We start from the raw sequence: 12,057 nt of genomic DNA on the forward strand, positions 1-12,057 counted from the left end.
TCTGAAAAATCATTGGAATAACTACAATTTTAAAAAACCAAAATTTATTTTAGGCATCTCCAATTATTATATTAAACAGCTCCCTCGAACACAAAAGTCAACCTCCACACATCTCTGAGTAACATTTCATCTTTTAAAACAAACGAAATTTTTATGTATTATTTTCACGTCTCTGCTTTGTAAAAAAAAATTAAAAAATTGATATAGCGAGCAAAAGTGAAGCAGTTTTATGTCAAATAACTTTTGAATAATCATCCAAATTCAAAATACTCAACATTAAATAACATGTGTTGTTTTTTAGTAAATTGTACGTGAAGTCATTAATAAAAAAAATATTTAATATTCGTCAAATAGTTAGCAATTGTAAATTATAAATTAAAAGTTTAAGCAAAAGATTAAAGATGCCCATGAAAGAGATTTTGGGAGATATGCATGAAGCTGAACCTAATCTAAACCGTTGAAAATGTATTTTTATTTCTATAAACTAATCACTCAAATTAAAATACACAGACAATTATAAAAAATTTAATTTTATTTTAAATTGATGAACAACAAATCCTTGAAAAAATAATCAACAAATCATCATTATATCTTCTCCGAAAATATTGCACTTAATCATCACCGTCAACATCATCTTCATCATTTCAAACTATACTTCTGTTTCCAAACAAAAATATACATACATACATACATACATACATACATACATACATACATACATACATACATACATACATACATATATACATACACACACACACACACATAAATACATACATACATACATACATACATACATACATACATACATACATACATACATACATACATACATACTAATAACTCGGCATTCAAAGCACAATATTTTGTTTCGTATTTCTAGACGGATGTTCCATGAAACATCCGTCTAGAAATACGTCAATGGTAACGATTTAAAAAATCAAAAATTTTGCAAATTTCATGTTGAGTTCATTGTTTAAAAACTTTTAAAACAAACTATTTGTTGAAAAATAAAGTACTAACACACAACACTGAGCAAACACACACACACACACACACACATCCAATTACACACACAACTTCCAAAACAGTAAATAGATAACATGGCATGCTTTAATAATTGACGACAAGCCATTGTTGCCATCTCTTGAATGCGCAATCCACTCTGAAGCGTAATTGTTTGTGGTAAGCATTTTATTAACATTTTCTGCCCCATTCATTTTTCCACATTGTTTAGCTAGATGCTTTAGGCTTGCACACACACACGCACGCACGCACACTCACGCACACAAACACACACATGCACCCACACACACCACAACTACTACTACAGATTTTGATGTGTTGTTATAATTAATTATATAATAATACTAATGCTACTGCGAATTCTGTTAATATAAATTAGAATATATTTTATTCTTATTACTATGATGATTTTATTATTATTATTGTTTTTGTTATTTTTGAGGTTTTAATGATAATAATAATAATTATTATTATTATAATTTTGACCTACTATATTCAGCGTATTTAATATCTTTTTTCCTGCTCCCTTATAGCCACGCTGCTTTGAGATCGTCGTCCATGACAGACTTACCCCTGATTCTAATAGCTTAATGGAACATATGCGTAATATGCTAATTACCCCTTAGCAGAAAATATACCTCTATGCAGCACATATGCTAATTACTTCTTGGCAGTACACATGCTAATTAACCCTTAAAAGCACAATTGCTATTTAACATAATATGCTAATTGCACCACACGACTTGGGAGATGTTTTTTTTTATAAATCAATGGCTTCTGTATTTTACTCTATAAGCTTATATGTGATTATTTGGTACTGGTTTTGGCAAAATCAATAACACGATCAACTGGTCATAATTTATTGTAAAGCTATACAGGATGCTGTCTTATAACGAAAGCAAATTTTTCTTACAAACTTATAGCACCTAGCAAATCATCACACCATGCTGACGCAAGTTTGAAGAGTGTCACTGAACATGCCGGAGTAACAGTAGTTGTAATAACAACTGGAGGGGTCTCTATTTTTGCACTGCACGTACAAGTTGTGCAAAATTGTAGGATACTTCTGCAGGTTCGACTGCATGGTCGGGCAAGGGTTCTGAGCATCACAATTGTAATATGAGTACTTTGTTGTCTTTGTTGTGGCAGTTGTGGTTACTAGCTCTTTTGTTGTCCTTGTTGATTAAGTTATAATTGTTGCTGGTGAAGCTGTTATTGTTGTAGAAGAACCGGCTGTGTTTGTGAACATTTTTAGAATTGACGATGATGATGAAGATGGTGAGAAGGATGGTGAAGCTGATGGGATAAAAATGATGATGAAGTTGCTGCTGCTGATGCTAACAATGATGAGAAAATGATGATGAATAACATGGTGACGGGGACTAATAGCGATGATATGATGATAACGTTGATGACGCCTAGCAGATCTGATGGAATGAAGATGGTGATGTGGTTGTTGGTGTTGTCCCTCCTCGTCGTACTGTTGTACTCATCGCTGTATTGAAGTGTTTCTCAAGTCAGCAACATATTTCAAATAGTTTAATAGATAAAATTCACCATTGGAACAAGCGATGTTGTTGATATGGATATTGCTTTTGACGTTGCAGAGAGAGGGAGAGAGAGAGAGAGAGAGAGAGAGAGAGAGAGAGAGAAAGAGTGAAGAAAAAAGTGAGGGATTTTAGTGATATGATTTGTTTAATTCATTATTTTATTTTTTTCAGAGAAGTATCTTCGCTAACAGCTACTCTCACTATTTCACTAATTAGTCTTGAAAAATCGCTAAAACCATTATATTTGGTTTCTATTGAACAAGTTAATAAATTTATGTTTAAATGTTCTATGAAAAGCGAATTTTCATTTATAATAATAACATTTAGACATAATTGGAATTTGAGACTAGATAAATAAAAGTATCATCAAAAGCAAGCAAATGGAGTTTGTATTGTTGACATTATCTTCTCAATTAGTTACTTAATTACTTCATAATGACCAAACATTATCAACAAAGTGAAGCGAACTGGATCTTGTTTGATGTGTTCAAGGATGAAGAATGACTGCGTGTAATTGTGTTAACGTTACTGCTGATGTGGGTTCGTTAATTTGTGTATGTTGCCTGGGTAAATTATAATTGTAATATGAGAGCATGATGTCTTGCGAGTTAGAACGGAGGTAGGATGGTGCGATATGTTTGTTATGGCATGGTGTAGGTATAATTGTATATGCATGTCTGGTGACGCCCCAACATTTTCTTGCAGTTATGCACCTTCACTTCAACCTGATGAAAGTGCTCATTAATATCACTCATCACTTAATAACATCTTATTTTAATGTAATCTAAAATGAAGTTTTCAAAAAAATTTACTACCATCGTTGTCCACTGATCGTCCAAACGTTTTTTTTCATAGAAACTTGAAGTGTTGGATAACTGATTCAGTGATATGAAGATGAAACATGGTTCAATCGATGATAGGGATGTTTTTTGTAATAACAATTTTTTCCGAGGTTGATTTTGCTAGAGGTTTAGTAGGTTTGGTTACAACACACAAACAAACGCACGCACACAAAGACAGACGAACACACACACACAAACACACACACACAATGCAAAGTTTTTTCAATCTTGTCATTTATATGGTTCAGCTTTCAGTGTACTAATCGGCCATTAGTTCAAAGGAAATAAGATGGTAACGTCGCTCAGATAGGCTTAGCTCTACAAACATAATTAGTTCAATTTTAAATTATTATTTTTAATGTATTAATGTTATAAAAGTTAATATATAGAAAAATAATACACAAATACATAGTTAATATATATATTATTTCTAAATCAATAATTATTAATTTTAAGTATAATGATATTTTATTGAATATTAACAAATACTGCAATGTCATTGTGTTTTTGATATTTTTGAAAAGTTGCGTCATTAACGTTAAACCACTATAATAATTCTATCCAATAACTTCATTTTTCATAATACAACCAAATTCCAACAAATTTCTAAAGTCTGGCAAAAACGAATTGAGGAAAAATTTTTGGGTGAAAACTTGGTCGGGCAAACGTTCCAGTAATAACCTGACAAAATGATGGATGACAGAGTAATGGGAACAGCAAAGTGGTGGATGATAACATGGTGGATGACAAACTGATGGTTGGCCGAATGGTGGACGACAAACTGATGAATGAACGAGAGAATGATTAATAACAAAATAATGAACAACAAAATGGCAAATGATGAAAATTGCTTATGACAAAAATGGTGAACAGCGAAATAACGCAAATAAACAGCAATTAGCTCCGTCCTTGGAATCTAATTTACGTACTGCCCCTACAGGACTCTTGACTGATCATTCACGTCTCATATTTATCACAACTTGTGAGTGGAACCTTTATGTGACTAGGAATGTCTATAGTCATTTAATTGGCTGGTTAGCTCATTCGGTTGGAGCGCCATGTTAAGCATTATTATATAGCGATGGTTGTCTGATTTAAAACTCAAATGCCATCACATGTTTTTGTAGTTTTTTTCCAAAAAGGAACAATCAGTGTTAATCTAGTTTTTAATTACGGACTTTAGAAGTTAATTTCAATAAGAGAACTTCACAATATAAATTAAAATGATTTTTATTAAACGAACAAAATATATCACTATCACTAATGACTATTCCATGAAATGAAAAATTTGTAATGAATAATTCATTATTTTCAAATGTATTGAAATGAAACATTATTATGTCCATTATCTTTGCAAGTCTCTCCTGTAATTATTAATTGTTTCATAATAAAAATTGAATTTCCAGAAACAAGAATGTAAAAGGAAAGAACTTGATGGCTAACAGGTGACACTGAGCTGGATGGTGTGCAGCTTTTGGGAGGGGGACAGGCACCAGTACGTGCCAGCATCCTCCACAGTGGCAGCTGATATTTTGAGGAACTTTTTGTTTTCTAATTTATTTCTAAAAAATGAGATTAATTTTCAAACTTAAAACATAAATATTATATGATAATGTTCAAAAATCTGCGCAATAATAGTGGAATGAAAAATTTTATAAATTGGAATTTAGAACATTTATTAGTATTTATTTAAATCATTTAATGTAACATAAATTTAAAATTGTTGCCACTACTCATACAATTTACTGAAAAATCATTATAATAACAATGAACAAACATTTGAAACTGTGAGCGCCAACACAAACAAACTAACTGAATAACATTCTTGCTACGGTGAACCAAACTCTGGCATTCCTCCTCAAAACCCTGCAGCACAGATCCTCCCACACTCACCTCAACCATCTTGGTGGCAGTCTTCGAGGAACAGTCTTTTTTAATTTATTGGAAATTTTGTTGAGAGGTTTTTCATTTGCATGTTTTTGTTGGAATTTTTATTTAACGAACTTTCTAACTTTTTTTTTACAAATTATTATTACAATGAAGAACATACCATCGCCGGAATCTACAATGTGCAAATGCATGGCTATGTATTATTTCATTTCTTAACAATTTTCGTCAGAAATTAAATCTAACCAACATTTATTAGACAGACATGGAAATAGAACTAGTCTGAAAGAACTTACCTACACGACGAACGTTTTGAAATTTCTTCAGGATGCCGCCAGTGACTCTTTCTTTGTAGAAACATTGTAGACCGCAGTAGAAATCGTAGTCACTTTCATAGAAACATATTAACTATATCAGTCACATCAGTCTTATTTGCTTTATCAACGTAATGACATTAAACGTTACCCATTGAAGAAATTGTATATTTTATTCGGAAGAAAAAGAAAATATTTATTAATGTATTTCACAATAATTTTTCAGTGTTTCGCTGACACTCAATTTGGAATAAGCAGGTTTGATAAAAACGCTAGTAGGTACTTTCAACCGCAGAAAATTTGCTGCCACAAGGTTTCTTGACATTCAAACTCATCTACAACTTTGAGGCACAACAATTCAACAGCATTGATTTTTCATTTGAAATGGAGCACGGAACAAATTTCAAACAAACTTTGTGAAATTCGGCGACACTTTAATTTCTGAGGAGACTCGTTTTTGATGGGGATAACTTTCGATGAGGTCAGGAATGGCTGGACTGTCCGCCGCAACATCGTGCTTCCTTAGTCCATATTTTATATTAATTTCTCAACTAATATTAAAATTGAATTAATTTTAATATCTAATTTTTATTATAATAAAAATAAATAAAATTAAAATTAATAAAAACTACTTATCAGAAAAATAAAAATAATCGTTCAAATGAAGGATTAGCATAACAAAATTTGGATTAATAACTTAGAGTTAATGAACAAAATTTTTAAAGACGAATTAATAAAAATCATGATCGTTGGAAAGGTTGTGCTGCAGCAGAAAGATGAACTGGGACGTACTGGTACTTGTTGTCCAAGTAAACCCAGGTGAGGTTGCAATCAGTGGTGAGGTGTCGGTGAACGTAGTAGTCTGTACGACACGTGTAAGTGAGGCTTTCATCCTCCTCGCCACACAGAGTGGAATTCCTCGTAACGAAATCTCGACTGGCGTTTACCACTAACTTCTCTGCAGTTTTGCGGATGTGATTTGTTATTGAATGTTTGTGACGATTTATAAAGAGGTAAGTTTAAGTTGTAAACTGTTTTTAAATGGGAATTTAAATTTGTTGTGAAGACTATCGCTCATATGATTGTATGACGTTTGTACTTCAAGATGGATTGTCAGGGAATAACTTTAAAAAAGCTGCTTAATTTACGAACACAAATATCAATATTTCAAAATAACTCACATTTTGAGTGATAAAAAACATCACCCATTCATTATATTCTCAATGCTTTCCTGCAATTAACAGCGCTATACTTGGAAGAACAACGACCACTTCAATTAAAAAATTATACCAGCCTGCACCGTAAACTTTAATTACATCAGATCAAAAGTGAACCAATTTAGAATAACGTAGAAAAATTGACCATAAATTTTGGGAAATGATAATTTAAATATTTGTCCTAAAAATAATTCTTTCAAATTGTGCTAAAACAAGTTCATTTAAAACCACTTTGAAAATAAGTAACATTTTGCTTTTCAAAACTTTTTTCAAAAATTAAAATTTGAAACTTTCCAGAAGTGGTTAAAACTTTTTAAATGATTTAAAATATAAAATGATGACGTTAATTGTAATGAAAAACAAGCAACCGATGACTGTTAGGTAGATTTTTTGCGAGACCCTCAGATGAGCAATGTAACATTCGTAGAGGCCACTATCATTTGTCGTCAGGTTGAAGATTTTGACACTGTTCTTGCTTGCCCTGACCCTAGAGTCTGCTCTGTAATTTACAGTCAGATAGATTCAAATAATTGAAATTGAGAATGTATCTTTTCACAAAATTTTAGCAATTACTTCAAGCTACAAATAAGTTCACTAGAATATTATTAAAAAAGATTAATTAAAAAAAAGTTAAAAAAAAGTAAAAAATAATGAGGATGGTTGTTAGTCTCCTAACAGCCATCGGACTGACCTGGGGCAAGGCAGAGAGGCATTGCAAAGAGACCTCCCATTGAAGCTGACGTGCAGGCATTCCTCGGAGAACCACAGCGTGGTCGTTACTCCAACTTCGTTGACGCTGATTGAATGGTGATTCTCAATTTCTTTAGTGCGTTGTTTGTGGATTTAAAAAAATTAATTCTGAGTTTTAAAATTACAAAATTTTTATAATACTTTCAGAAGAAATTTCGAGAAGCCCTCTAAAAAATTAGTTCATATTTGAATTTCAAACTTTAAAAAATATAACAAAAAACCATCTACATACATTAAATGAGCTACTAAACAAAAGCCTTACTATCATTCCAGCCAATGGCAGCATAGCCGGTCTTAAAGAACATTATGTCCAACACAAGCGTCATTGTAAATATACTAACTTCAATCACTGCCATCATTAATTATAATTTCATACAAAATACAACTGGTCTTGGATAACTTAAAAACTTCAAACAGACGGATGAAGTGTTGGCGAAATTCCTTTAATAAACACGCGCTGAAATGAACAGACCCAAGTGCCGGTATACACCACACACGCGTATATATATATATATATATATGTGTGTGTGTGTGTATATAAATATATATATATATATATATATATATATATATATATATATATATATATATATATATATATATATATTATACATACACACACATGCACATGCACACACACACACACACACACACACACACACATATATATATATATATATATCAGTGATTTGTACTTAAGTGCGTACAAATGTTTTTTAGATACTTATACTAAAGATGTGAAAATCTGCACTTGAATAATTTTTTCAGTATTCATACTTGAAATAAATTAATTATTCCTGCAGGTACCAAAGAAATATTAGGCAAAAATTAACAAGATGTCATCTTTTAAGCATTGAAAAAATCAATTATGGAAAAAAGCACACACACACATTTACACACTGACATTCTTGTTCACCTCTCTTATCAACATGTGTTCTTGTTTAGTCACGGACAAGTAGAAGTTAAGATAACCATTGGCTAGTTGAGTCGTTAAAAGAAGATTAACTTACATCTCTCACACGCCTATATCTATCTATATACGTACATTACATATATACATTGTATATGCCTGGACTCGAAATAGCTTAACGATTTCGGATCAAATAATAATAATAAAAAAAACTACAATATAGAGTAGTTATTATTATTATTATATATAGTTATAACCAAATTTTATATATTAAATCATATTTATAACGAGTAATTTACTTGGAAATTTAATTAATTTATTCGGTAGAATTCATATAATATACTTAATGGATGTCATATTATTCATTATTCATTATTATTATTATTATTATTATTATTATTATTATTATGTGAAAATTTATAAAGCGCCTTCTAAAAAGTTACTCAAAAGCGCTCTCTTGAATATTATCAACTATAATATTTTTCATAAAATAAAATATCAAAATATAATAAAATAAAATTTATAACATGATACCATCTTATATATATTATATTCATGATAGTATATGCATGCATATCTTTATGGCGATACAGGACAGATTCTGTTCAGAATCTAACTTGACACATGTTAAAACGGTCATACGGTGTTCCACAGGGGTCGGTCGGTTCTCGGCCCCCTCCTGTTTGTGTTGTAAACTGCAGATGTTTTCAAAATCATTGACAGATATAAGTTCAAACATCACGGTCCTTTTGATGATATTCAGACCAGTGCTAGTGCCCTCCATTGTCGTTTTGATGATCTGCTCTGTGGACTCAGATTTATTTAAATTTATTATTTAAAATTATTATTTAAACTTCAAAGGTTTATGTGTGCCGTACACTAATAAATAATGAGCCTCATCAATACATGCAAATGTATAAACAGATTCATACAACATCGACAAAGTATCAGTATCAGGCAGCAGCCTCGAATCCGAAGTGATGTGTGTTTGACTGATAGGCTTAAATTGAATCAATCCAAAACCCATTTTTTAGCGGTTGGCCCTGGGCAGAAATTGGCAAAAATGAACGTTGAGTCTATCAGACCTGGTGATTCTGACATTCAATTTTACACATCTGCACGCAACCTGAATTTTTTTTTAATAATAACAAGTCTCTAAACTTTCATACAAGTCAGTTTCGAAAGAATGCTCTGGACAATTGCGTAGGCTCAGGCGCATGAAAAGATCTTTAACACAAGCATACTCTTCAATGTCTTGTTCATTCCTTTATCCACTCAAACTAGACTACTGCAATTTCAATGATAACTCAACAGCGCAAAGGTATAATGGTTAAGGTGCCTGGCATTGTTGTTCTAGTCTCCGGGTTCGAATGTATGTGAAGAGATCCCCGCCTATCACATGCAAAAGTGTGTGATCCGTTGAATCAAGTGTATTCGAATTGCAAGAATAGTAACGCATCTCAACCGTTTTGTTGTTCCTGGTTCTTTTGTTCCATCATCTTGATAGATTTCATTTGGTTTGGTCAGCGATAAGAGAGATATAATTATAATAAAATAGAATAACCTTTAATGACTTTTAATCTAAAATGACTTTTAATCTAAGAGAAATGAGAAAGTGAAGACTGCTGGTGGATTATTTCCATGGCTGATGTTTTTATCTCTTGAAATAAAACTACATTTCAGAAAATAAAATATTGTTCAGTAGTAATAATAATAGTAATTAACATTATTATTATTTTAATATTAACAACAACAACACTAATAATAATACTTATTGTTTTTAATGAAAGACATACAATGAATAGAATTGTGTATAAATTCAATTCGGTTAGATAACCGATAACAGTGTCAGGAATGAAAAAAATTATTAAAAGAAATAATAAATATGATAATAATTATAATAAATATGATAAAATAAAATAAAAAAAATAATAAAGATAACGGTAGTTCGTAATATAGAAATGTCTTAGAGTGTGAACTTCGAGTTGCCTGACGATTAAAATGACAATTGTCAAAATTGTATTATTATATTATAATGGGACTTTTAATTTGGACAGCGTTGGTTGAACTGTTTGTGGACTGCCTTGTGGAGCTAGTTTTATCAGTCATGGAAGCTCTTTGACTCCCAAGGGTCGTATTTCAACTCTGGGAATTGTGGAATTTGATCATAATCACATCGTCACATTGTCACCATCGTCATCGTCATTATCATCGTCATATTAATCATCATCATCATCACAATTATCATCACAATCAGTATCCTCATCGTCATCATCATATCATTCTCGTCATTGTCATCATCATCATTATCATCACAATCATCATCATCATCGTAATTATCATCACAATCGTCATCGTCATCATCACCTGTTTCCGGGTTAGCATCGAGTAATTCTTCCTCATTCTTTTTACCTTGGCGATGAATTTTTTACTTTCGTCAATTATTTCTTCATTGCCAATTAATCCCATAAAAATTTTCAAAATAATTCATAGAATAATTTCCATAATAAACACGAGAATAACAAAAATTGACTCATCTAAAGTCACCAATCAACGTTGTCAACCTAACTCTGACTCTAACCAACCACAACTAATACTAAATATCATTATAAACTTGAGATTAGTAATTTTCCGTCGTAGCTACTGTTGTCAAGTCGAAATTGCACGACTTCAACAACAACTTATGGTCATTCAGCTCATTGATAACATGTTATATAAAATAAGTTATTATAATGGGAATTCAATTGGGTATATGAAAAAACTGCATGTTACTTTTGTCCTTCATGTCACCATCTGGAATTGTTCAAATTATCAAAAAATGATAATTTTTTTATTTGCTTATAAGCTTTTTTATTTTTCTGATTTTCATAAAAATTATATAAATTCATTTAAAAATGCGTGGTTAGGTGTAGTCGTAATCATCATCATCATCGTCGTCATCATCGTCGTCGTCATCATCATCATCAACATCATCTTAAGCAGAAATGACTTATTTAATATTTATTTTAATTAGTTTATAAAATTTTCAGTTTTTTTTATTAAGCAGATTAATTTAGTCTGTACAAAATTTAAAAATAGTCACACATGATCATAAAAATAAAGACTTAGTTTTGAACCAGCCGAATGCAAGGACGTGAAGTGAATGATTTGATTCAACTCAACGGTGGGTTAATTTTTCAATCAGTTTATTATATTTTTATAGTTGTAAATATAGGAGTCGAATATGTTCATTTCTCTTAAAATAAATTTTGGAAACAAAAAAGTTGATTCTTGAACGCGCAATTGCCATCAAGCCACACTTTGTTAAATTGAAATCGAACAGAAGCTGCTATAATTATGAACAATCATTTTTCAAACCTCTCATCTTCATCTTGGAACACCATCTCAAGTTTTATAACCAAGCTACCAAAAATAAAAACGTTTTGTTGTTCACTCTCTCTTTCATTCACTCTCTCTTTCATTCTTTCTCTCTTTCATTCTCTCTCTCTCTTTCTTTCTCTTTTGTTCTCTCTTTTGCTGAAGTGTGATGCAAATTCTTTTTTTTTAATTTAAAACCGAACG

The 12,057-nt window shown here is 31.3% G+C and overlaps 2 protein-coding genes across 2 annotated transcripts; both read right to left on the reverse strand.

The window, feature by feature from the left end:
- Positions 1 to 1,963: 1,963 nt before the first annotated feature.
- On the reverse strand, positions 1,964 to 3,331 carry HELRODRAFT_172612 (hypothetical protein; the record flags this gene model as incomplete). Its single annotated transcript, XM_009019277.1, has 4 exons — positions 1,964 to 2,104; positions 2,154 to 2,259; positions 2,998 to 3,080; positions 3,290 to 3,331. 4 exons carry the CDS (start codon positions 3,329 to 3,331, stop codon positions 1,964 to 1,966), a joined length of 372 nt encoding a protein of 123 aa, XP_009017525.1.
- Positions 3,332 to 4,856: 1,525 nt separating this feature from the next.
- Positions 4,857 to 7,942, reverse strand: HELRODRAFT_172613 (hypothetical protein; the record flags this gene model as incomplete). Its single annotated transcript, XM_009019278.1, has 8 exons — positions 4,857 to 4,980; positions 5,232 to 5,346; positions 5,602 to 5,693; positions 6,033 to 6,140; positions 6,412 to 6,577; positions 7,205 to 7,335; positions 7,528 to 7,657; positions 7,849 to 7,942. The coding sequence occupies 8 exons, from the start codon at positions 7,940 to 7,942 to the stop codon at positions 4,857 to 4,859; spliced, it is 960 nt and encodes a 319-aa protein (XP_009017526.1).
- Positions 7,943 to 12,057: the final 4,115 nt, after the last annotated feature.

Source organism: Helobdella robusta (assembly GCF_000326865.2).
Source record: "Helobdella robusta unplaced genomic scaffold HELROscaffold_24, whole genome shotgun sequence".
Lineage (NCBI taxonomy): Eukaryota > Metazoa > Annelida > Clitellata > Rhynchobdellida > Glossiphoniidae > Helobdella > Helobdella robusta.